Source organism: Passer montanus, unplaced genomic scaffold (assembly GCF_014805655.1).
Source record: "Passer montanus isolate IOZ18808 unplaced genomic scaffold, ASM1480565v1 scaffold49, whole genome shotgun sequence".
Lineage (NCBI taxonomy): Eukaryota > Metazoa > Chordata > Aves > Passeriformes > Passeridae > Passer > Passer montanus.
This window is the reverse complement of record NW_024369818.1, coordinates 161,901-189,799: the sequence shown is the minus strand read 5'-3', so window position 1 is coordinate 189,799 and position 27,899 is coordinate 161,901. Positions and strand designations below refer to the sequence as shown.

Sequence of the window (27,899 nt, the reverse complement as noted above, 5' to 3'; positions counted from 1 at the left end):
CCTAATCAACAAGAAAGGAAATACGTCAGCTGGAATTGTGCAGTTTTATTTGAACAAAAACCAGTGTCGATATTTTTAATAAAGTCTACATTACACTAAATGCATGTACATTTGTAAGAAGATAACCTAGTTGTAAAGAAGGTGCAGGATATTATGTACAATCATACTTTAGTTTAAAAAATTCACATTTTACATAGATTTACTTGACAGTCCTAGGCTTTCATGGTATATAAATGGTAACCAAAAGAGGTAACAAAAAAACCCAAATCCTAGTCACAAGAAAATTCAGCTGGAGGACTGCATAATGCACTCAATTTTTCAAATAAACTGTTTCACAGAATTCTTATTCATCCTAAATCAAATTTTGGATATAATTTTTTGAACTACTATAATTAACATGTTCAATGAGTATATTGATGTAAACATTTTTGTTTATATCAAAATGGCAATGGTGCCATTTTCTTCAATAAAAATCTGCATTTTATGTTGTAGTCTAGTCTTCCATTTTTACAAATTAGAATAATTACACAGGATGTTTCTCAATACATGGTAAAAGTTATCAAACAGCCAGGAGGATATGTTCAAAAGACACTTTGAAGCTTTTCAGTCCACCTTCACAACACTGTAAATCTTACTTACAAACCAAAAGCAGGCAAAAAATCCAATAGTCCCTGAAACAAGAAAGTAATAATGGTTAGTTTATTTTCCAGTTTGCCCTGAGAGAGAAATCTAACATGTACTTCCCAGCAGGACAGAATAGAACACTGTAATCCAGCTAACTATCCAGAAAAACAACACTTCTTAAATTTAACAACACAGATTCATCCTCAAGCTAGCTTATTGATTTAGATCAAAGATGACTTTTAGGGACCAGGCCGCTTCACATTTAAACCACCAATGACCGTGTTGCCACCACTATGAGCAGGGACACAAGCACCAATTCAGAAACGGACTTTTATAAACACACCAAGCCAGCCCCTGCCTGATTTTTTTAGGTCTACAATACTTCACTGCCACCCATGAATTATGACACATAACTAGGCCTTGAAAAAATTCACCTGTCCCAGTTTTATATTCATCATGCTCTATTTATACTTCAGAATAGAAATCTCTTCTTCTGTGTATCATGTTACTTCCTTTTGGCAAAGGAATGCTCTGAGTGCTACAGCAGCTGGAAGCAAGCAGCAAGTGAAAGCAGCAGTGACAAACCAAAACACTGAATGAGATTAGTAGATAACAATTTTCTATTCTTAAACCAATTAACAAATTTGTGGTTTTCACTGACAGTCACTATTATTGGGCAACTGCAAAGACCCTGTCCATCACATATACTTTTAAAATACTTGAAGAACTTCATATGCAAGGAGACAGAATCTCAATTAATTTAGTCTTCAGCCTCTAAAGGAAGCAATGCACTGCTCATCACACTTTTACCTAGTTGTAAATTGCCACAGTGATGTTAACCCTTAACAGACAAAAAAAGGGAAGATCTCAATTGCACTGAGTTCCCTCTCAAAAACACAGCTACATGCCAGCCCTGGGACAGCCCTTCCCAATGCAGGCACTCGCAAGATCATGCACTCAGCTCTCTCCAGTTTAATGTTATCCTTTTCTGTCTGTACAGCCCATGTTTAACATCAGCTCCAATCTCTTTCACTACTGTGACTGACTTAATAACTGCAAGATTCTTTATTAAGCATTCAGGTCTTTTACATGAGTTACATTTCTGTCTTTCAGACCACATCTACACATTTCCTAAGCAAGCAACCATCTTGGGATGCTTATTATCTGTATGCCAATTCTTACATTCCTCATGCTACCATGTATATTTTCAGTTAAAGGCTTTTTGACAAACTATTATTGTATGCCACAGATTACCCTTTCCTTCGAAGTTTGCAGTAGTTGTTCTCTGAAACAGTAGGAGACAGCAGATTTATGCCTGTTGATATAAGATGAGACAGCAACCACACAAGGAATGCAATTCCTTTGTAGGCTTGACATCACTAAGTCTTTGCAGTTCACGGTCGTATCTCACTCCTTCCTACTGTGCCAAATATTCCAATACCAGCATTGTTACTCTAAACCTTACTCTCACAGTTTTATTCTAATAATGGTTCTCAGTCTCTACTTGTTTTTATAAAATAGCCACTCCAAGCCTTTTATGGCTTTGAAAGCAGCTTCTTTCAAACATTTAACAGATTAGATACCTTAAAATTTTATCTGCTGTTCTAGAACAAAAGTGTACTATCATAACATAAATGTACAACTATCCCAAGAATGACAGCTACCATAGATTTCCGAGCATGCCATAACTTAATATGGGAACACATTCTAAATCCACATATTTTCCTCCGATCCTTGTTACTCTGAATCTTTATAATACATCAGTTTTCTATAAAACACTGCCTCAGTCATAACAGAACTTGAAGACTTTACACTGTGAAGCATTTTATCTATAGACAGATTTTCACAAGTTTCAGTAACATTGATTTTCAACTCCCCCTCCTAAAAAGGTCTGTTTAGCAGATCAAAGACCAAGTACACTCTCCTCATTTTTCAAACTTTATCAAAAATTTTGCCAATGTACTGGAAGCAGAGTAAGACACTTTTTAAGTGGTATGTTTGTCACATACCAGATTTGAATCATAAATTCAGGAGAGAAAGGCAGCACTCATCACCAAGACACAGACTTAGGTTGTCAGAACCTTCTCTGGTGAGCACAGATTTCTTCTGTTGCTACCTCTACATCAATAATTGGGGCTAACCAGCACTGTAATTTCTTCTTCCCTCCCATGAACAAATATATCCTACAAACTGCATATGTGGATAGCTCTAAGGACCAGAAATATCAAAACCAGAACATTAAACTAAAGACCCCATCACCTGTCAAAGGTACCTCTCCTAAAGAGCCACTTGATGCTCTAAGATCAGAATGGTTTAAAGATGCTGGAACAAACTAGATTGAAAACTGGTTTTCAACTAGGTTAAAAATCCAACTGCAGATTTAGGAGTGCAAATGAATCACACCAAATCAACTAGGTGGTTTTAGTGCCCTTTAAAAAAAAATAAAAACAAACAACCATGGGCCAAATACACTAGAATCTTCTAAAGGCTCAGGTCAGCACAGTTGTGTTGAAATTGCAACCAGTATTACTGGACAGAAATTAATATAAGGTGAGAGAACATTATTTATAAGGTTCTCCTAAACAGTAGCTTTACCTACATGATTGCTTATGTTAGAGCAAAAAAAAAAAAAAAGCTCAATTTTTGCCTGTGTTTTTAAGAACACGAACCACAGCACAGCGCCTGATTCCACTGAAATTCAGTGTGTTTTCCCCCCTCAGCCCTTGGGATACTTGTGATTCCATGAACACTATAAGGCCCAAAAAAGGTAAAGCAGCAAAAATGTTTCTGATTTCCTACATAGCAATAAATATCCCAGTCAAAGGGATCTGCAAATGAATAGCAACTGGGGAACAAAAAAAACAACAAATCTCTGAACTAGTGTGGCTTGTTTGAAAATTCTAGCCAGAATGTTTTCCACATTTTCTGTGTTTTAACACCCATTTCACAAATTTGTCACTTGTTCCAGATTTGAGCACTTCATACTGGATCTTTAGGCCAGTGCTGACAAGTACCACAGGTTTTAAGATTCTCCTTTTAACTACTTTGACTAAAGCCAATCTTAAAACACAGATAACCGCACACTCTGTTTCTTATACCTGTACCTCTACCCAGTAGAATTGCTATAATTAGTGGCACTAGTTAAAATTAGTTAAAATTAGTTAAAATCCAACCCTGCCATATTACATTGCATGGCTTGAAATGTATTTTCTTGAAGAGCATAGGTAGCACTCCAATCTTGACCACTTTTCTAAGCCCATTTTGCACCAAAATTAAAATCATCCCTTATTAAAATGAGCTTCTCATTAGAACAGGAGAAGTATTTAGGTAAGGTTTAGATAAGACTATACCAGGATGTTGCTTTTATTTGTCTCTTTCAAAACACAGTCAAACTGAAACCCAAGTTTTGAAGCACTATCAACAAGAAGCACACCTCTGCAGCTCAGGCTTCCCTGACAGACACCAATGAAAACAACATGACAGAGAACAGATACCCACAGGCATTTTGGAAAAGCTGTTAAAAAAAAACGTTCTAATACTAAGTACTTTAAAAAAAAAACCAAAAAAAAAAAAACCACAACAAAAAAGACCCAAATGAAGCAACAAACAAACTGAAAGCACAAGCAAATAAGTAAAATACCCCACTAGTTGCAAGAGGTGAGACCATTACATTTATTTTCTGATTATTCTAAACTCTTTCACATTTTAAGGTTTTTTACATCTTTCACATGCACATCTATATCAAATGACCCAGCACCAAGCCTAACACCAATTCTTCCAATGAGCCTTTATAATCAGTTTGTTTGGTTTAATCCAATATAACAAATTAGTTTCTTGGCTAGTGTTTACTTTATCCAATCCTAACCATTAACCAAATTAAACTGCATGAAAAAGCACCTGAATGGTCTGCATTGAAGAACTCACTGTTGGGGGATAGATCCTTATTTTTCCCCTAAGCGGGTAGCCTGCATATTTTAAGATTCTACCTTTTAAAATAATCCCTACTAGCCTAGGAAAGTGATGCTATCCCAGTGTACAGCAGCTCACTGCATGTCATTGACCATTCTAGGAAGGTACAGGTAAAAGATCCTTTGCCAGAGTCATTTAAAACTCACAAACCCAGATATGAAGATGACTCAAGACACTTCTCTAGGCAAGAAGCAAGATATGTCCAAAAATCCCTTTATACGTAGTGGGGAGACACTGACACCTTCATTGTTTTTTGATGATCTTGTCCTCTGCTTTATATTCTGCTGAATAGTCTGGTCCGCAGACTATATACTACCACTTTCTGATACACAGAAACAAGATGCTATACACAAAACCAGCATCTAACTGAGTAAGGGACAGTTATTGGTAAACCAGGTTAAATTAAAAATTACAAACAAGGATTATTCCAAAGAATAATGTCAAAATACATTAAGCAGACTCTTTTCCACTACTCATCTCTTCTAGCTTTATTGTTTAATGAAGAAAGAAGAATTCAAAGCACGAGCAGATTGTAAGAAAGCAAATAGAAAAGCACTCTGCACTAGGCTGATACTTCTCATGTACCTTAAAAGCTCTCTGTATCATACTGGTTTCAATCACTGCACAGTGGTGGGTGCTTCAGAATCTCAGATTCTAAATACAATCTACCCAGAAGATCAAAACTCAATTTTGAAAATGGCATTAACTCACAAGTGAAAATGATGTTCAAAAATAGAGGTCACTGTAAAGAAACATGCTTTGACTATGTTCAGGATTTTTTTGCCTCCACAAATAAAATACATGTAATAATATAGCTACCTCCATCCAACCACACTTGTTATTTCTTCAAATATTAGCTGCACTTTGTACATTAAAATCAAATTGTCTGGTTTCGGTGTGCACACCGGTCAGATTATATTACTGCCAGTGTTGGTATACAAGCATTCAGTTCCTATTTACTTATTCATTATGATCCCTTTTGAAATGCCCTGGGTAATGCAATGCGCTGCCTTGGAGGAGGCATTAACACCGCCCCTTTTATTTCTGTCAGAGTTGCTGAGACCTAGTAGGCAAGAATAGAGAAAACCAAAATACCTAGTGCTAACTTAAGTGGAACAGATCAAGGTCCCATTTTTGGAAGGCTATTAATGCAAACCATGTGTAATATTACATTAGTAAACTTCTTCATCTCCAGAAACTGTGAAGGATTGAACCCTTATTTTCTAAAACAATGCCTACTAAGGAATATTTTACAAAACAACGCAAAGTTAAGTGTCTACTGTTTGTGCCATTTATCTAAAACAGCTTACACTTCAGGTCCAAAATCGATCACCTAACTAAATATGGAAAAGAAAGTTATTACAGCATTTTAAATTACCAAGGGAGGGCCATGTAGAAGCTTTCCTCATGAGCTACAAAAACAGCATAGGGAGCACCACTGTGGTTTTTTTTTTTCAAAAGAAAAAAGACAATGCTGCAAAAATAACAGCAGCACAGTTTATTACTGTACTTCATGGGCCTCACTGGCCTTCATATCAAGAAATCCAGGATGAGCATATCTGAAGGTTTGAATACCATTTCAGCAACTGCCATGACAATTTCAATTATCATTTTATATATGAAAGAGACATTTTTAATTCTACCATTTTGCATATTATAAGTGATATTTAAATTGGCAGGATAGCAACTAACCTATGCTAAAACTAAGACACATTAACATATTGCTTTAGCATAAAATTAATTAAATCATTTTAGACTATAATTTATGGGGTTTTTAAAAGACAGATAGCTAGACAGACAGACATTATAGAAGACATCTGGAACATTTCTGTTTCATCACAGTTTAAGCAGAGGTTTAACTGGCAATATGCAAAATTCCAAGTTTGCCTTCTAATAATTAAAAAACAGAAAAATTAAATCCTCCTTGTTTTTTTCCCTACTTCCTTTTAGAACTTTTATTGTCCTTCTTAGAAGAGACACATTTCTAAAGAACAAAAACCAACAAGAAGTGACAGTTACTGTTATTTAATATAATTTCTACAGCATAACTGCTTTGTTCAAACACATACAAAAATTTTCTTCAGGTTTTTATGAAGAGTGGCTTTTTTGCCTTGTGTCATCCAGTACTAGGAAAATTAAATACATAAGGACAAAAGAGGTCCTTCTCCCTGTTACACTGACAAACTTGAAGTTTGACGTTAAGACTTACCTTTGTTACCTATTTCAGCCAATCTTTTTCAACTGCATTTAACTAAAAGATGCATTTCACAAAGTGAACACAAAATAATCACAGCAGCTTTCAACAAACAGGCAGAAGAAGTTAAAAAATAACAATATAAACTACCATGCCATCCACAGAGAAATCCTCTATTACAAATCTTTGGAGTGACTATCACGGCTGTTTTTATCAACAGCCCATCATACCTGAACAAGCATTTTCTCTGGTTCTGTCATTGCAGTATTTCATGAAGCCAAGCAGTGACACCTAAAAGATCTGACTTCATGTGTTAAATCTACGTACACAACAGCAGCAGTATGATGAACACCAAAATAAAACACTCATGGCTACTTTTGAAGGACAGTACCCTTCAAAGAGCTTCTTATTTCACTAACATATGGTATATTGGGCACAGATTTCTCATCAAATCAGCCTCAAAATTATTGTTTCAGTCAAGTGACTATGGACATTAAAATGATCGTCTGGAAGAGACTTTGTTTGCATGAGTTACATCAGAAAAGTTGGACAACTAACACTGGAGAACCATATTTCAAATTGGTTCCTCCAGTTAAGGTACGTTTCCATCATTATGAAGTGGTTTAAGGACGCTAACAGTACTCGAGTACTGTAGACAGCTCTAACAGTACTAAAACTCTGTCTTGTCAACATTCACCTCCACAGCACCAGCCTCCTTCACTTGTTGATAGTGAAAGCTGAAAATATATTTTATCCTCCAGATGCAGAGTGAAATTATCTCTAACTGCAGAACTTCTAGAACCAATTATGAAATCCAGAATCAAGTTAATACTCAATATCATAATGATCAAAAATGGGCCTTTGAAAATATAATGGCTTGATATTCAATAAAGGAAAATAAATTCTACCATAAACAAATGTAATTTCAAGTTAGGAAGAAAATGTAAAAAAATAAAAAAATCTTGCTGTGTGGTGTCACGAACCATGTAAGTAACACCACCTAAAGATTCATAAGTTATATTTAATATTTCATGTAATCTAAATTTCACCTAATGTTTCTCATGTCAAAACCAGAGCCCTCTATATTAATTGTAGTTTGAACATTGCACTTACCTGTGAAAAGGAAAAAAATCAAGACCATGATCATTGTGTAACCAAAGTATAAAATGGTGCTGGCAGTTCCCGTTATCTGGAGTTTGGAGAAGAAGTAATGGACTGCATAGATAAACAGATAAACTGCTGTAAAGCTGCTGGTCAAGAACGACCTCCACCACCAGTGATAGTCCTGAAAGAAACAATAAACTGATCACTAAGAATCATCATATAGGAAATGAAATATAGATAAGATGGTGAAAAATTAACATTGTCTTATGAACACATTTAATTCTGTAAAATTTAGCTCAGAAAAATTCCAACATGACATGTAGATACTTTCTCTTTTCAAAGTCAGCCATATTGCTTCCACTAGGAAGATGAAACTACTCTAAGATCAAAGCTGTTTGGTTTTGCTTATCTGTTGCCAGCAGATCATTTTGAAACAAAAGGCACATTTCAGAAGAGTGGCTAAGACAGGCATGCCAAGGCTGAAAACGCAATCAGTTCATAGTGTCCAGCACTTCACAGTGTATGTGCATACCTCACCTGTATTTCTAACATCTTCCAGCTACAAGTTATATCTACACCAGAACTGCAACTTTTACCTCTGCACACAGGTGGAAGTAACACAGCAAAACTGTAGCCTCCGAACATGTAATTAGAAGAATTATAAAAACTAGGAACAAGAATCCAAACATGTAATACATCTGATGAGACCTAAAATTAAAAACAAATAAAAACAAGAGTCTCATTTTTGGTTGAAGTTCTGAGTTAATTCACAGTGTCACATCACCAGATTCTGAGCCAATTTTATTGAGTGAAGGTGACAATTACTGCAGTACAGGATTTAACAGAGGGAGTATTAGTTGCATATTCCCTCCATGCTTCCCTTTCATACAATAAAGGAGAAAATTTAAGCATTTGCTAATTTCAGCTACGAAAGTCCACAATATACCTGTTTGTCAGCTGATCATGTTTTTCAGCACAGTTACATTACACATTTTTGAGGACTGATATAAAAAGTCAATCTAATATATTTGCATTTAAGAACTGATTTAGAAAACTGTTAGATCTCTCCACCTATACAGATAACACCATAAAACCTGGCACCTTCAGGATAATATTTCCCATTGAACAACAATGTATTAGACATTTTACGTTTACATTGTGAAAGTCATGAAAGATTGCACTGGTTTAATTTTTCATGCACTGCTTGATTAGGTTTTATAAGATTTAGGAGTGGAGTGGATTGTTCATGGGGAGTGGAGTGGATTGTTCATGGGGACTAGAGTCTTTGTTTTGCAGAACATGGAATCCCAAGATCTTGATCTACACAGTTGAAACTGCTAGATCACTTTAGTTTCATAAATCATAATACAGTAACACAAGGGATTAGGTTCTACCTAACCACAACATGAAACCACAATAGCATGAAACCACATTTGTGCTGTACAGAGCCAGGAAGATAAAAGAAGGCAACAGAACTCTCATATAATATTCTGAAGTTCTCCTTAAGAAGAATTAGTTTTGTAAATTCTAAGCACAGAAATAAATATAAAGACTCTGGAAATTCCATAAAATCTGCAAAATTATCAAAAACTTTTAAAATTGGTTTATTCCTTTTATTATTTGCTTTGGGACATTCAAAATTACAGTGTGTATTATCTCAAACCTGTATAAATAGAGGGCAAAAAAAGTGATACTCACCAAATGCTATTCAGAATGAAAAAAAGTTGAATAAAAATACAGCCAAAAGGCAAGATGCCACCCATGATGATACCAGGCAATGGCTTTGTGAAAAATGACTGCTCTGGGATTTGGCGTGGAATCTGGTTTGTACGTACTGGATGTTCAATAGGCTGCAGAAAAAAAAAATTAGAGATAAAAGATGAATTATTACATCATAAATAAGATTACTTTTCCCTAGTATTAGCATATAAAGATTTGATAAACATAACTAGATTTTCATTCATAAGCCATCACAAGTTATCAAACAAAAAAACCTACAAACTTGATGTCCATCACTAGGAAAAAACTCATGTGCTTTAGACATTCCAACTATGGGCCAGTAATCAAAGCAGAACACAAAGAAAAGAAACCTGTTCAGTCCTTAACTAAAAGTCTTAACTAAAAACAAAATAAAATTTTTAAAAATCCAATAACATCACCTTTTTCTTATCTGTCTGGCATTACTTCAAGCTAATGAAGTACAAAACTGAAGCCTCTCTGAAGCACTACTTCAAAACTCAGCAATAGTACCAGCAATACTACTCAGCAATACTACTACTATTGCTGAAGCACAAAAAACAAGTAAGAGCTTCAAGAACATAATTAAAACTTGATTCTAATGAATGGACAGAAAAAACAGTTTGGTATGACACTACAAACACATGCTCTGTTTCAATATGAAGACAGTAAAATATCATTTTACAATCATAGGATCACAGATGTTTCAATCCAACCAGATCCTGCCTAGAACTCTTGCTTAGAGATTCAATGGCTCAATTACAGAGGACAGGTGTATTTCAAACCTGTATTCTAAGGGCCCTACCTTCTCTTTGAAGCCAAAATAGGCACCAACAAAGGTTAGTGGGACTGAAATTCCAAACCACATAGCAAGGATAGCAACCAAAGTGCCAAAAGGGATGGCAGCTGAGGAGCCTTTCACCCACAGAATGAGATTCATAATGAAGAAATCAGCAAAGACAATCCTGAAAATTAAGAACAGAAAATATATTAAAATATTCAAGAAATAATAAGTATCACTTAGTATTACAAAATGTAAATTAGTTTAAATAAATGTAGCTTCTTTCACTTCTCCAATTTCCCAGAGTCCTAGTTTCTTTCACCACTGGTGCAGATAAAGTAAAAATGCCTGCACCACCCAATGCTTGTAATGTGAGTACCTATGGTAAAGCCATTATTTAAATAAAGACTCTGAACATAACACCAAAAAGTAACAGAAACACGCCACTGAAAAAATCTATAATCTATACAAAGAATGGAAAAGTACAGAATAAATGTAAAAACTCCTTATCTGGACCTTGTTTCCTATTAAAACCATAACTATTTTCTTAATTTATATCCCTTATAAAGAGTAAATTCCTTCTGAATAAATACAGTGATAGCAAAATCTCCTACATAGGAAGCCCCATGGACTCCCGCAACATGGACTCTAATGTGCTGCTGCAGTTTGTGTCACAAGGGGAAGGGGGGATTAAAGAGGGCTCTGCTCTACAACAGAAATATTTGTATAAGCTTGGAGTTACACATACTAAGTAGCCTGCGCTTCTGGAGAATTTAAATAAAGATTGCATCAGTCATTATTTGTCTCCAGACCTGCTTTTCCCTTCCCCCTTAAACACATCTGCCTCATTTTCTAAACAACCTGGACAAAAACTAGAAACAACTCAGAGACGAGAATCAAGGTGTTGCTGAATTGAGATGAAGATTTTGAACATCCCCTTCTGAAAACAAAGCAGAATGTTCATTCTGCAAAGGAACCCATTATAAAAAAAAAAGCTTGTGCTAATTGCCACTATTTTTGGATTCAAATATACACCACAGAAAATTCAGCCTTAGAAAGGGTCCTGTAAAGTGCACTACTGTCTGGGTTTTGTTAAAAAAGTGATCCTGAGATAGAATTTAAGCTGCCCTGAAGTGAATACACCCCCTGTATTTAATTTAAAAAGAAAGGAGGAAGGATTAGAGCAATAGATAGGCTCCTTTTTTTCCTAGGAGAGGCCTGACACTTGCCAAAACTGCTTGGGGGAACAGACTTGTTCAATAAGCACACCCAAGCGACCCCTGGTGTAAGCATCTTGTTGAACAAAAAATAAAAATCAAATCCATTTTAGAAGTCTTTCTAATCTTTATCATCTACCCAGGCTCATAACACAGACCTCACTTACCCCCTCCACAATTGTAAAAAATACTGCAAACATGAACTCCCATCAGTCTACTGAGATTAAAAAGGCCTTGAGCTGTTTATGATATTATGCAAATTCACTGAACTAGCACAGTGTAATCAGGGCATCTGTTCATATTCTGTCAGGCTCAGTCATTTTAGTTCCTCTGTGAAACTCAATTTATTTGGGAGTTTAACTGACTAGCACAGTATTCTTTCCATCAATATATATTTTCTTCTGTCTCTTGATAACATCTAAATGACAGCAGGGAGACTGAAGCACATTCTATTAAAAAGTAAGATTTCTCACAGAAATACTAGACTTGGTTGTTATCGGGTACATTAATTTGATGAAACTCTGCTTTACTTGAAGCCAAGCCATTTTTTATTTATTCTGAGGTTTTTTTGGGGAAAAATGCCTTAAGAAACTTATAATCTTTTCTTCCACTTTTGCCAAAAATATTTGCCAAGTCATATAACCAGGAAACATGGAAGACTTGGAGAAGAAATTAATTTCTGCTCCCTCTCCCTATTCATTCTCCAAGAAGGTCATAAGAGCTATGAGAAAACAAAAGGTTGAAGTGCTATTGCCCTTCCCAGGCAGGACAGTATTGCCCACACTGTATATTATGATACAGGCTACAGCCACATCCCAAACTGGACACCACCTCCATTATAGATACATATTATAATATTGGCTTTTGCAAATATTAAAATGGATTCTATATATGTCTGGTGTTAAATAACTTTGCTATAAAGATATAATTTTTATTTCTGTTATTAATTAAGCTTAGACATAGCAGTGAAATAGCTGATATAAGTACGCTTGTGTTAAAATGCCTGCTTGGATGGGATAACATCCAATGAACATATGACGAGGACACCTGCTACAGATATGCCAACTATCAGCACTCACTGTCTGAATAAAGTATGGACCAAGGCCCAAACTGGAAATGATAAAGAGAAGGAGCCAAAACCACAGCAAGAAAACACGCATGTTCTAAAAAGGCAGACCCAAGGAGGGGCCATGTAAAATAGTTCCTGGAACATGTAAACTAGTTTGGGGAAAAGCTTACAATGCATAATTGTTTATGAATATGTAACAAGGTAATGCAATAGAAATGGTATATAAAGGGTGTTTTCCAAAATAGCAGGTGTGCTCTTGGCTGAGTGCCAAGACACACCCAGCCATAACATCTTTGCTTTATTGTCTTTGTCTCCTCTTGTCATCTATTAAACTTTCTAAATTTTTACAGGAGAGTGAACTGTATTTTTCACATGTAGGATTATTATAACCAGAATTACCTGGTATTGCAGTACCAAACTGGAATTACCCCAGCACTGTGCCCAATGTTCTGGTGCAGTGATTCACAAAGGCTGTGACAAAACCTTGCAAGACAGTTGCCCCATTTCTCCTACCCCCACACCTGACAACAAAACAAGAAGCCAAGAAGCTGTGTTCTAGCTGTACCAGGCTCCAGCTCCTCAGAGTTCACTTTTCTTTATGTGACAGATAGGCAATGCACAAAAGGAACAGCAGCTTGGGAGTACCACAAACAAAATCACACAGACAAGCATCGTAACAATTGGCTTTTCCCCAACTCCTTCCCACTTCCGATTCATTTATACTTAAGAATAAAAGAAAGATGAGGGGAAACAATACTAACCCAGGGCAGAGCAGAGCTGTAAGCAAGACATTGGTCTTCCACTTCTCACCTCTGAATGCTGAGGAGAAAAAGTAGAAACAATTTCAAGGTCAAGATCAAGACTTTTTCCAACTGTTTTACAGAATGGCAGCAAGAAGCAGATACACTGAGACACCAGGTCCAATTTGAGGTGTATACTCAGCCTAGCAATTCTGAATTTAACACTTTGTGTCACATTAAATAAATGTATGTACTCACTCTTATACATTCTAGCAGACACATAACCAGCTGGAGTTCCCAGTAAGACCCACAATACAACTGCACAGGTCATCAGAGCACCACGGTTAGCAGGAGAAAGGAAACCAAGGCAAGCTAGGACTAAAGAAACAAAAAGATTTAGTTAGTTGTGGACACATGTCAAAATATCCCTGTAACACAGTTCACTGTGAAGGTTTATCCGTTTCACTACTACATATTTAAATGAAGTATGAGTGCATAAGCTCTTTTACTCATTACATGAACCTCATTACATGAGCATACCCCTAATGGCACTGTTTCATTCAAAAGCATTATTTCCAACTCATCTCTTAAGTAGAAAACTTCTCATAGCCAAAATGCTGAAAAATAAAATGCCACCACCCATCAAAAGCATTTTGTCTTGCCACCAATTTCTTTCTATACTACTGCACTGATTGCACAGGAAACTGTCATTGCTAAGCAAGATACAGAGTTGTGATCAAAACTGATAGACAAACCTATCAAGAAAATTCTAGTAATCTTACAGTATCATGCAATAAAAAGAAAAAAGCAGCTCCCCTATGAAAGACCAAAATCTGGGTTAAACCTGGAGAACAAAACTTGAAAGATTCTTCTTTTGTACTAAGTATCAGTGTACTTTCCAATTCTACTCTACAGTAAAAAAAGGAATGCTCATAAACTTTACAGATAACTAATAATAAAATAACATCTTGTGACAGGTTACATAATCACATGCATATACAGCTATTTATGGTAGGCTATCATTATCTCAACATTGCATCAGTACTATTTCACTGGCGTGCACTCTTGCTCGTATTTCTGTATGGCTGCAGCCTCATGTCAAACATACTGGACAGAAAGGGCTCCCAGAACATTAAAGCTTTGATTACATCTTTGAACTTGCATTACTGGACCGTTGGATAATTTACACCATGCAAAACTGTGGCTTTTTAAAAGAAACTCATAAGAAGGAAGTTTGATTTCTGAATTTATGAAGAATCAGCATTAGCCCAGACATCACCAAAGTTTTCAATGACAATGCTTACAACAGCATTACTAAAGCTATCTAATTACTATTATAAAATTGCCTTAATATTTTATGTTACTGAAGGAAGAAATTTATTTCCAAAAGAAGGCTACTATATAATAATATTGCATCTTTCTTACTACTATTACATTACATCCACATCACCTTAATGAAGTTACTTACACAAAGTAATAAACGTCATAATGAAAATTTGGGTTCCTTGGCCCAAAAAGACAGACAGTAACATCCCCTTCCTTGGAGGTCTAAATACATCTCCATGAACCAGCTTCCAGCCAAATTCCTCTTGGGCATCTTCCTGTATAAAATCAACAATGTCTTTAGCATCAATACATAATGCAGTAGTGAATTAACACAAACAAGATGCAAAATACATATTTAAATTTTGATTAGCTTCCAGTTAAGATCCAAAGCCAGACTAATTGCATCTGATTCATCACTCATTGATTTTATAACCCCCTAATGGTTCAGTGAAAAAGGCAAGATTTATCAAGAAAATTCTCATCTCCTCAAGCAAGAAAAAGCAAATGTAATTAGTCAAACCATAGAACATCATTCTAAATTCAAACTAAAACAAAGCATTCAGTTTAGCTGTAACTTCCATCTAGATCAGGCATTCATTTCTGTTTTGATTTCAAAGTCCATTGGTCTCAATGACAATATTGGAAAAGAATGAAACTGTCTCTGAACTCCAAAAGAAGTTTGCACCTTGGAATCATGAGGGACAAGTACAAACACTCTGGCCCACTGCCAGAGGTGAATGGATGAAAGGATAGAATGGGGAGGGGGAAGCCTCAGTCCGGTGGCTCTAAGGAACCATTGCTGAAGAACAAAAGTTTTCAATAAAGTCACTCAAAACAGATTCCTCCCCTCACAAAAAACAACCAAACAACAAAACTAATGCACACAACCACCGAAAATCAACCCCACAAGAAGACCCTCTACTCCTCATAAAGTTAAAATCTACAGGTTCCATTCAGTGTAATACTGAGTTCAGTTCAAAGAACTGCTTATCACTACAATTAAAGCTTGCTGAAAAACAGGGTAAGAGAAAGCAGACCACACTGGTGAATGACATAGAGCACCTCAAATTGCAACAGATGATGTAGCTTTTCTTTTTCTGGAAGACTGTCTTTACTTTCCCCACAATGATACCTCTGCTTGCAAGAAATGACTCTCAGAAGGCTGATATATGAATACAAAAATTGAAAACTATTAAACACTGATAAACAGTATTAAACTATTAAACACTGATTAAAATATAGAACCACACCCCATACCTGACAGAAAATGATACCAGATATACAGGTATAATTCCAACCCATCAGTGTTCTTCCAGCAAAGAAAGATTTGTTTGGTCAAAGAAGCACAGATACAAGATTTCCTGTAAGTCTGAACTTGAACTAATTGTGATAATAACGAGAAAACTGCTGAGGCAAAACAGAAGAAAGGCTTTTCCCAGGTAGTTGTAAGGAAGGAATGAAAGAGTTGCAAAGGTTACCACCTGAAGCAAATCTCTGTTTCCAAAACGGTGGACACTAAGCAGGACTAAATGCTTAGTACTTCACTTCCTGACAGAAAATGTTTACAGATTTGAAATGACTCGTACAGAATCCTTGTCAACAACTCACCTGGAAAATGGACTCAAAAGACACCTTCTGTTTCTAGTGCGAACTTTAAAACAAATAGCTACATGGTAATTATCTTCATTTAAGAAATAAAGGAAAACTAAGTCTGGTAGATTGAGAACCTTGATTTATCCTGTATAAGCCTATGCGCCACTGTTTGTCTCAAAGCTTTGCTTTTAATTAAGTTCTTTTATTACTGGCTAATTAGCTGTGAGTCAGAGTATTTTTCAGACTTCTGTTAAAAAAATTCAGCAGTATTTCATATCGCTAACCTTACAACATAATGATAAAAACTATAGAACTAAACCAAGTAGTAAGCTATATTTTAGGGTTTCAAAAATATTAGAGCAAAATTACTCTAAACTTTTCAAAGGTGCACTAATCCTCATCTTACCCATTAATTTAGCTTAGTTCTCAAAACATTCTAATGACGATTTAAGTCCCCTACATTCAAGCAGTCATTATCAAACAGATTTTTGTGGGGGGCGGGGGAAAAAGTTACCTCTCACTGGTGAGTACATACTGACATGAGTTCTCTTCAGTTCAGGAATCCTCTCTTAGTCATAAGACCCTAAAAGTAATCTAATGATTTCTGAATACTTCATTAATGAATGTCTCACTAAATCCACATCACACTAAAAGCCAGCTAGCATCAGTTGAAACATTAAATGCACGTTCTAAGACCACAGTCACTGGGTGGTGCATCGATCTCTTCTGAAGTGCAATCACCAGCATCCCCTAAAGGTGAAATACTACTTTGCTTCTCTGCATCTTCTTCAGCCCACATCCTCTTTTGCACAATTATTTCACACCTTTTTAAATAAGCCCCTTGAGCTGCAACAGAGCTTTAAGTCTCTCACACCTGGCAAGAAAATAAAAAACTGTGGCTTTCTGAAAGTCACACCTATCCCTGATGTTACTCATAAAAACTAATCAAGCTTCTACAAGTCTTGCTCTTTATCACATTAAGAATGATCAACTAATAAAGACAACAGAGTATAAAATATTGAACACAATTTAATTGAGAGATCAAACAGAAGCCTTACAAAAACTCAATTAAAGGATGCAAGAAAAATCATTCCACTTTAAATCACTGTCTGGATTTACATTAACAAAAGACATTCAATATTAAAACTACAAAGAAGAACAGAAATATTTTCACACAGAATTTACAGAATACTAAGTTGTTTTAGTTGCAATATGAAACATTTTTGTGCATTTTGAAGTATTTCTTTAAGCAGACAGAGAGCAACAAAACCGAAAATCCAAACCTTTGTTGCATCTGACATTGCTTTTCATCCTTGTGTTGCAGATACCACTTTTACCAATGAGTAAAAGGCTGAGTAAAAATTACTCTAGGTTTACTGGTCAAGTCTTTCCAACTCACAATCAGTTATATTCTCGTCCATTATAGCAGCTTTCCCATTTTAACGAGTACATATCTCAAAAGAACTCACAACGGGTTTAGTCGGAGGGCAATTTAAACAAACTAGACTCAGTTTAACACAGTGATTACCATGGGAATTGTATTTACAAATAAAATAAAATATCATTTACACACCAAGTAGCTCTAACACACCTAGAGGTCAGAAGTTGTGTTGCACGTGAACCACAATATTATAATCTCCTAACTAAACAAAGTGATTCCACCACATTTTCCAGCTACAGGTAACATCAATTTGTATCAGCCTATGTTAATCAGAATATCTCCAATAATTTTTAACCCCCAGAGATATTAGCATGTATCAAACTCATCATAGTTATACATCTCTCAAGACTGTACTCAAAACTAAGACACAGACATCACTACGGACAGAAAAATGTGCTCATGTAAAAGCTGTAAATTTTACTCACAGAAGAGTCGATCTGGTTGTATCTTGCAATATCTTTATGAAGAGTCCTCAGAATGATCATAGCCACCATGCCAGATAAGAACAGAACAATTACGAGGGAATTCATTATACTGTAGATAAAGAAAAAGTCAAACTTTGAATCCAGTTATTCAGGTTTCAGGAGATGTACCAGTTCATACTACATGTACAGCTCAGATCTGAGGAAAAGCCTTAGATATTCAGACCTTTCAGTATTTTCCCATCCAGAGAAGATAAAGGTACACAACTTAAAAGTCTGTGACTTCTTAGGAGACAGAAGTGAGGAAAACAGTATTTCATGATACCTTGCTAATTCTGAATACATGACTTTTCTTTATTTTCCTCCTTTTATAGCTAAGAAGTAATTTCCCTGATGAAACAGCTACAGTTCCTAAAGCAGACTGACAAGTAGGTTTTATATTTATCAACCAATGAAATGGATTTTGTGCCATTTAATATTTTGTAGAGGACAATTTATTTGGATTAGCCTTTTCAAGATTTACATTACAAAACATTAACACTTCAACACAAATTATATACTTAGTATAATTCCCATGCTATGGAGGGAAATAAAATAAGCAAGAACTTTTCACATAAATCTTTTACACATAAAAAAGACCTTTTTACTGTAAGCAGCTGCTGAGTACAAAACATTCATTATATGCATGTTTTATACCTCTCACTTGGCAATCAAAGCCAGACAGTAACAGTAAGAACACTGCAGAGCTGCAATGACTCAAAATTTCTCCAGAATGGAGATGATAAAGTAAAAAAATGCAAGCTGTTTTCCTTTTGGATACTGATGCATTCCTTTCACAAAATGCAGTAATACAATTGCTTCCAAGACATGAAAACTTAATTCACATATGAAAGCAAAAAGTTTTCTTGACTGAAAACCTACAGACATTGTTCTATCTCCCTAGGAGTACAACTAAGAAATCTTTGTGCTCCCCTGCAAGGTTACTCATTGAATAAATGCAAATCTTACCTAAACCACTGGATGTTTGTATGCGGCATAGACTCCAAAATGTAGTCCCACCTGGAAGCCCACTTAATATTATTCTTTTCCTATAAGGAAATGAAATAGTAATTAATAGAAGCAAGTACAAGTTTGTTGCAGTCTCCAAGAGGAAATTAGCATACCACATCTCTTCCCAAACCTTCCAGTCAGCATTCATTTCTAAGCTTGTTATCAACACTGGATGTAAGACCTCTCTCTTGCATTAATTCACCTGTAGAGACTCTAAAAGAGTGTATATTCATTGAAATTTCCTATCCACATCCTCTACCTTTAAATTAGTCTTCACTAAGCCTCATCTTTCCATGATTTGGGATGTAGCTACCTGCAGATGCCAACTGCTGAAAAACAATTATGCCATCACTACAAGATTTTCCAAGTATAGCACACTGATCTTGAAATTTCAACTTTGTCAAACATACCTCAGAGAAAAATTCCAGAGGAAACTAGAAATATGTTTTTCTAATCACTTTTAATGGATTTAGCACAGGCTTCTTCACTCTCTGCCATAGTGTTGGCTGATACAGACTATTTTCCACTCTGATTCCTGGCACACAGCTTTCATTTCCAGATACTCCTGTGATGGACCTTCATGTCTACAACTGAGGACTCTTTCTGTCCTCCCCATTTGTTCTCTTTGGATGTACACATATGTTGTCCTGCTACCAAATTCTATCCCCTGACTGGCATGAAGTTCTGCTTCTGAATTTCTTTATTTACTCACAAAGTGTTAAGTTCATATAGCTAAGTACCAAACTGCTCTCACACTTACATCTTTGTACACTTGTGTACTTAATATTAGAGCCACGATGACATATACTTTTCACACAGTGCTAAATGTCAGTTAATTAAAGCAGACACCATAACTTTCTCAGAAGTCAGCCACCATATTAAAAAGGACCATAAAACTGTTATATATTTATACTTTATGTAGTCAGGCTTACTTAAACTGATGTTTTCCTATTTAAAAACACTTATCACTGATAAAGAGTACACTTTCAAGTTATTTTGAAACTACTAATAAAAAGTAAAACACATGAGGGTATTATTTCAAACCAAGGCTTATGGATGACAGAGAGAATAAGCAGTTTTCAAGTGCCACCTGCTGGAAGTATCTAAACCCACTGGATGTGAGCCTTACCTGCTCCACGTCAGAGAGAAAGAGTGTGGGTATCCTAACACCTCACCCACTGCATGAGTAACCAGACAAAGTTCACATTGACATTCTGGATCACAATTTACCTCAAGATTTAAACACAAATGTTAATGAAAGAAGCCTCATTAATGTAGGAAAATCAGAGCTGAAGGAGGATTGGGTGTCTCAAGGGAAAAGTAACAGGCTACAGAGCCTTGCACCTCAAGGTCACTGGTTCAAATCCAATTCAATTTGGCAGGATGAAAGCTGTTGCCATGTCATGGCTGCTTCACTGTCTGTACAAAACGAGCTTGAAGTCTCAAGCCAAACCCTCTAAGACTGGCGTCTTACATCAGAAAAACAACCATGCTTTCAGGCCGGACTGGAACAGAGGTACCAAGATTTGAAGTACCTTGAATCAAATTATAGTCACACCCACAGGAGGCTCACTTTCCATGCTGGGGTAAAGACCCATTTGCCAGAAAGCAACTTCCTCCTAACTCATTACAGGCTGAATAAAGCATTAGTGTATTAGTAAACATAATTGTAAAAAATAAATGATCACATACTCAAGAAAAAGCCAGTGAACAAAATAAAAACCACACAAAATGAGACAAACCCTGCAACTTCATGAGATAAAACTTTACAGTCAACATTTAACAAAGAAAATGTCCCCAAATATACACTGTTCTTTAATGTAAGACTCTCAGCAGCCTGACTGAAATCTGAGAGCAGAGTTTACCTCAACAAAGACAACTCTTCCAGCTACTCAATCTGCTAATTTTCTATTAGTAACAAAACACATGGGGAAAAAAAGGCCTTCAATTATATTTTCATAGGGTCACTTAAGCTACAGGAACAAAAAACCTATTAATATTTTCAGAAAAATATTTCACAAGACCATCCTCATGGAATTTACACTGCTGTAATCCACTTACGCCTATTAGCAAGTTATCCAATTGCTCTGATTTCAGTCTTTTGTGAAATTACGCATTCATGCAACAGATTTAATACTTACTTCAAATGTCACAGAGTAGGTGTAAACCAAATTCAGTTTATTGGTGAATTCTCCAGGAATCTCCATAGGTGGGCCTTCACAGCTTAAGTTGTTCTCATCTGTATGCTTGTAGCTAACAGGGAAAAGAAATTAAATAAATTTTTTTAAAACTTAAATCTTCTTTAAAAATATTTAGCATTGTGCTCCAATCACAAATACTCCCCCATCAGGAGAGCTTCAAGGTTGAAGCAAAGCATCTGGTCAGAGAATGACAAAATTAAGGTTATGTGCAAACTAACCGCCCCCTCGTGGTCTGCACTGCCAGGGAAAAGGGAAATTCTCATTTTTCAGCCATTCAGGATGCTACTGATAAAGCTTTTATGAAAAAATGAATAAGATTTGTAGAATCTTCCTGGCACTCATGGAAGGAATAAAATTGCATAGCAAGTATAATTCACTAAAAAACCACTTTATCTTTACAAGAGAAAAACCAAGTACAATCAAGTCATGCTCTACCAAGCATGGCTGTATGACTTCAGAAACTGTAGCAGTGTAATTTATTAACTTACTTAACCTCTACAGAAAAGAGAGAAAAGTTTAGCTATTAAAAAACTACCTACTTTGAAATTTTATAACTGGGCTGCAGTTTTCAAATATAGAAAAATATGAACTGTGTATGAACAGACTGATCAGAGGCCAAAGTAGTTGCTCCAGTGTTCTTCTGACCACTGACTTGTGGTCTCCACTCTGGTCGACATAAAAACTAAGCAGCTACTGTTTGAGAAAATCAGTTAAGTCTTCTTAGGAAATTAGTTGTTGTCATCTGCAGTTCTGAATAGCAGTGTTAACATGGTATTTCAACTATACCTCTGTATATAAACTTACACAGGAAAAAGTACACCTGCACATTCATCCAAAGTATGTTTGGGAGACAGGTAACAGATCTGAAATGGGAAACTGTTACTCAGTGAAAGGAAGTTTCTCAGATACAAATCAACCAAAACATGAAAAAGGCTCTGTTTGGGTCAGGTTCTAAAAGTCTGCATAAGCAGCTTTTCTATCCTAAGGGACTTTGGGAAACACTTTAAAAAGCAAAGTTGAATGATATTTACAGTTGTGGAACTGTCCTTTTAAACAGCTCCAGACATAAACCGGCACACTGAAAGCTTTACCAGAAGTCAGAATAACAAGTTCCTCAGAATTTATTAACTCCCATAACATCTCTAAGGAACTGTTCTCTCTGGAACTGCTGTTAGGACTCCAGAGTACCAGAACCTGATGTTTTAATGCACAATTACCTTTGTGGTCTCAGTCTTGCCATCACCAGTCTTGCACCAGGCCAGTTTTCATCCTTCCCACTGTGGTACATGATTGTTATGTCAACGTGGTTGAAGAGGTAGAAAGTGTTCTTCTTGTTAAACTCTGACTACAAAACATGATCAGGAGACTGAGCAACTTCTCCAACAGGAGAGGGCGCAAGAAGTCAAGAACTTTATCATGAGACTAGTGTCGTATGAAGGAACAACAATGGCAAACACTTCAACATTAATATACCTGTATAAAAGATCACTTTCAAGAGTCTGGGGAGCCTGAGGAGTAACTGAATTGGAAGGTCACTGTAGACAGAGTAAACTGAATGTGCATGATGAATGCAACACTTCAAAGAAGCATCAGACCTGCTGCATACAAATGAACTGACTGCACTGCACGCAAGCAGCAGGTCAAGTAGTAGAGCAGAGTCATGGAAAGCTTTCTCCTCACCAAGAGGAGTGCTGTCCCTCACCCAGGAGGAATAAAATTATCACTATTATCTGTAATTGCGCTAGTTCACAGTGGAACTCCCAGGATGACTGACACATTTCCAACTGTCAACATAATTTTCCCTGTCACAGCTATGTTTGTTATCCTTCAGTCTCCTGGGAAAACCCTGACACATTTAACTTGTAAACTGCGCTAGACATGACTTTCGCAACTAGAACACATTTCTAGGACTTCACTAGAAAGCTTCTATCTGATAACTGATAAAAGAACACCTTGCACATGAACATGACATAGACAAAAAATGAATAGGTACTACGATGGATACACATGAAATTTCAGAATAAAATCTCAATCTTTTATGGCTTTTGAACACCCACACCATTTTTTTATAGCTTTATAAAACATATATTAGTCAAAGACCTGTAAAAACATTTTATTTGGAAAACTGTATCAGTGAGTCACTGCACACACTAGCAGCACTCAGCTCTGCCAGTGCCCACAGTCTGAACATTAAGCATGTTTACAAACATATCTGTTCTTTCTCAGGAAAAGAAAGCTTGAAAGTAAAACCACAAATGAAACCACCCTATACTAACAAAGAAAGTTCCACCACTTACATTTATAACACAAGCATCTTTAACTCTACCATCTGGAGTAACAAAACATCCTATTGGAAATCCTGGATTACAGTATTTTTGTCCATCTTCCACATCATAACACCACGTTACAGGCATGTTATCGATAATCCTAGACAGAAATCATCAAAGAACACGTCCTCAGAAAGGGGTGCACCTCACTTCACAGTGACATTTCACATTCATGTAATGCACACACTTTTCAGTAGTGCCTACAAGATGCACAGTAAAGAGACAACTATCACACAACAAGAAGAAAGCAACTACTTAAAACATAGGTAACAAATAGCCAAAAGCAGAAAATAAACCCAACCTCAAGCATATGTCTTGGCTTACCAGTGATGCTGATAATTCAATTGCATTCCTTTCTTCAAAAAAGCCAGTTTGCTTTTATCAGCACTGTTTCCTGGGTCATATGATCTTGTACAAACCTTCTTGCAAGTTTCTTGCTTTTTAAAAGTGAACTGTTAAAAAAGCACACAAAAAAAAGTCACTTCAATTTTTCTTCAAAGATCTTTTAGCATTTTGGGTTTTTTTCAGGTAAACTAGAGAGGTTTTTTTAGCTACTTTAGCTCCTTACTACAAGTTTCTGAAAGATAAATCCTGTGGACTGAAAATTGAAAATCAGTAGAAAAAGTACTGCTTTTTCTTTTACAGTTTGTTTTAGTTTGATCATTTCATCATGGGCTAAAACATACTTTCACTACACTGTTCTTGAATGTCTCATGGTAACTTTAGCTGGTTTTCTCCATGACAGTCAAGTTAGATAAGGCTGCCAAAAGCACAAGTTGTACAATATCTAAGCTTCAAGCACAGACATCACCTAACACACATACACACACTCAAATTTGCATCTCCAACTTCTAACACAGTAAATATTTACCTGTTAGTGAGCTTAAAACATGACTGAAAATTCTAATATTATCAAGGCCCAAATGCTAACCAGGAACAGCACTTCCTAATTACTGTTGGGTACAGCCATTTCCAACAGCCATTATAACAATCTATTCAATACGTATCCAGTCCAAATGACCCATTATGCTACATATTTAAAAGCTTCTTGTGATCACTGGTCGTAAGACTTAAAGCTACATTAGCTCAGAGAATCAAGGAGATTTCTAAGAGCAGTCCATATAGGGAGAGGGCATCACCTACTGAACAGACTAATGAAAAGATGTGATCAGGTCCCTTAAGACTGAGCAGCAGCAGACTCAGAAACTGCTGCCTCTTTTTCTCACAGGGATTTGGATTATCTAGCAACCATCACACACACACGCACAGCACAGTCTTCAGTTTCACTGGCAAATCTAAGTCTGGAAACTGTATTTGAACACCAAACAGCTCTCAAACACCAAGAGCCACTGTTTGACCACAGCTCCTCCACTGCTAATAACTGTCCCAAGTTGACGGCACAGCTTTTTAGATATGCTACATTTGGTCACTAATGCAGGGCATGATACAGAAAAATACCACATACCCAATCTACAAAATATTACCATACATTTATTTTACAGAAGGTTCCAAGTGATATGCATCAACACTGACAAATTTGGTTCCAGACAGCAGATTATAAGTACGTACAAGCAGAGAAAAGCTGCAAGAGAGCCATAACCTAATTCTCCTTCCCACTCTGGAAGTTGCCCAATACTACAACTAAGTATATGAAACAGTTCTTGAACTATCACTTTATAGTCTCCAATGTTACATTTAATAAACCAATTATTTCACATCATCTAGCACACCTTACATCCAGCTATTAAATAACTACCTAAGATATAGTTTCTAGACTTCTCTACCACAGTGCAACAGGCAAGAAGAGTGATCACTAGCCCAGTTTCTAACTGTAATTAACCAATTAACTAAGATGCCTTTGGGTTGGGAGGAGTTTTATTGTGTTTTCTTACATGAACTCCATTGTGGTTCTATTAAAAAATATAAACAAAAATAATCACCCAGTCATCAAATCTTCAACTATGTCTATGGATTAGAGCCATCAGAAAAACGGCTATCAAATTTAAACAGGATCAACTTCAAGAGATAAAATAACCTTATATGGAGACGATGCTATTCTCTCCCCAAACAGCACTTGTCCAAGATTTTCTGATGGTCTTTTCTCTTCCTTATCTTGACAGAAGTCAAAACTGGAAAAAAGAAGCAAAGATTCCCTTTTACTTTTAATTGACATACAACTGTAAATACCAGCCTTAAATTTAAATTCTTAAATTATGTCCTGAGTAGTTTTCATGATTTTTTAAACAGTTTAGCCACAGGTAGTTAAAAATCTGAGAGATTTTGCAAAGAAAGCTGGTATCTATTTTAATATCAATTTCAACCAATACATATTCCAGAATATCTTTAACAAAATGCACAATGGTTAGTTCACCCACCCTTTTCAAATGGCAATTTAAACAAACAGAAGAATATTTCATTTTGTGGGAAAAAAAGGCACTATGCTACAGACTTTTCATTTCTCCTGCAAAAAGGTTCTGAAAAACTACACTCCTTTCTTAAAGGAATATTTACAAATAGCATTTAACATGAAATACATTTCAAAGAAGGAAAGTGCTTTTAGTCTTACAGTACCACACTGTCAAAAGCATTCACCAATTCTTTTCAGCTACGTACAGCCTGAAACTGCTGAATATGGGAGAATGTAACCATTGTGGCTTTTCATTAAACACAGGTAGCAGCATGTTATGTTAAAAAACCCCAACACAACAACAAATAAACCCATACTTATCTTTGGTACATAAGTACTTTTCCTCAATCGGTGGTCCTAAATTCACCGGCTTCCATAAAGTTTAACGGAAATAGAGATGGGGGATTTCTTAGCTAGTCTTTGGTCTTACTTCTACTGCTGCACTGCCGAGGGAAAAAACTAAAACACCTGCAAGTTTTCTTTTCTGTGCCCAACAGCAAGACTGCAAATTATATTGTTTATCATTGCTTTGTAGGCCTAAAAATATCTGCAAAAGCAGATAGAAGTTTTCATATAAAAGAAGCAAAATTAAACAAAACCAAAACCAACAAACAAAGAATTAGCTACATTTTTCTTCTTTGGAAAAAAAAAAAAAAAAAAAAAAAAGGAAAGTTAACAGTGACTGGTCTCTGAGTTTCTTTCAATTATCAGGAAAAAAAAGGAACTCAAAGCATCCTATGGCCTAGATTTGCCTAGCAGAAAGAACTTTTAAATATGTCAAACAGTCAATACTAAATCTTGTACTTAGCTCAAAAAAATGCACCCATAAGAAACCCTGCAGCCTTTTTTTTAACAATAACTGAGGACGGTCAGGTGGCACAGGTGTGGCCTTCAGCCTTCCCACCCTCTTGTACTTCATTCCTGCCACTGAGCATCGGATTCACTCTTCCATCCCTACAGCCAAAATACTGACACCCTTACAGTAAACAGAAAAGCGTCTTTTCAAACACTTCTGGAAAACTATTGGGATGTACTTACGCATCATATTCGTATGGCAGAACTGATTCAACAGAGTCCAGCCGGTTTACAAAGAGCTCAATTAGTGACTGAAACAGGAAAGGAGGAGAAAAAGCATGAAAATATGGACTTTCAGAAACAAACGTGTGGCTGGTACGAAACGCGGAACTAACTAGTAAATTGTGGTACCCCATGGTGAGTTACCCTTGGCTGCTGACAGGCCCCGGCCACGCCTGGAACAAGGAGCTAAGGGTCCTCCCAGCGCTGGCTGTAAAGTTCAGCGGGAAAAGGGAATACCAGCTAGGGGTGCCTGTCTTCCCGGAGCAGAGGCTGCCGCCCGCGGCAGGACACCTACGAGCAGCGGGACTGGGAATACCCCGCGGAGTCCCCTCGCCGCGAGAGCCCCGCGCGGGGCAGAGCGAGGGGACGGCCCACGTCGGGCCCGCCCGTGCGGGCTCTCACCTTGCAGCTCTCGGTCTCCTCGCTCTCCTCACAGAAGCTGACAGGCGCCAATCCGGGCAGGTAGAAGGCGGCGCCCAGAGGTGCCAGCAGCAAGAGTGCGGCAAGCAGCAGCCTCATCTTGCAGCCTGGACGGGCAAAGGCACCATGAGGCGCAGCTGGAGCCCCGACCGCCCCGGGCAGCGCCTTGCGGAGGCGGCCCCAGCACAGTCGGAGGCGGG

The 27,899-nt window shown here is 36.7% G+C and overlaps 1 protein-coding gene across 1 annotated transcript; it reads right to left on the bottom strand.

Annotated features, from left to right (window-relative positions):
- Nucleotides 1-30: 30 nt before the first annotated feature.
- On the bottom strand, nt 31-27,899 carry LOC120508664 (transmembrane 9 superfamily member 2-like). The gene is made up of 17 exons (XM_039722474.1): nt 27,682-27,899; nt 27,241-27,308; nt 25,831-25,924; nt 24,120-24,247; nt 23,766-23,895; nt 22,686-22,813; nt 21,409-21,520; nt 19,226-19,305; nt 18,221-18,329; nt 14,904-15,036; nt 13,694-13,813; nt 13,457-13,514; nt 10,434-10,593; nt 9,590-9,741; nt 8,488-8,599; nt 7,901-8,072; nt 31-671 (listed from the first exon to the last, which is right to left on the bottom strand). Exons 1-17 carry the CDS (start codon nt 27,796-27,798, stop codon nt 604-606), a joined length of 1,941 nt encoding a protein of 646 aa, XP_039578408.1. The 5' UTR covers nt 27,799-27,899; the 3' UTR covers nt 31-603.

Coding starts and splice junctions, on each gene's coding strand:
- LOC120508664 (XM_039722474.1), bottom strand. CDS start 27,798: ATGAGGCTGCTGCTTGCCGCACTCTTGCTGCTGGCACCTCTGGGCGCC. Junction 23,896..24,119: donor TTGAATTATCAGCATCACTG/GTAAGCCAAGAC, acceptor ATTTCTGTCTAG/GATTATCGATAACATGCCTG. Junction 8,600..9,589: donor TTCATTCTGAATAGCATTTG/GTGAGTATCACT, acceptor TTTTAATTTTAG/GTCTCATCAGATGTATTACA.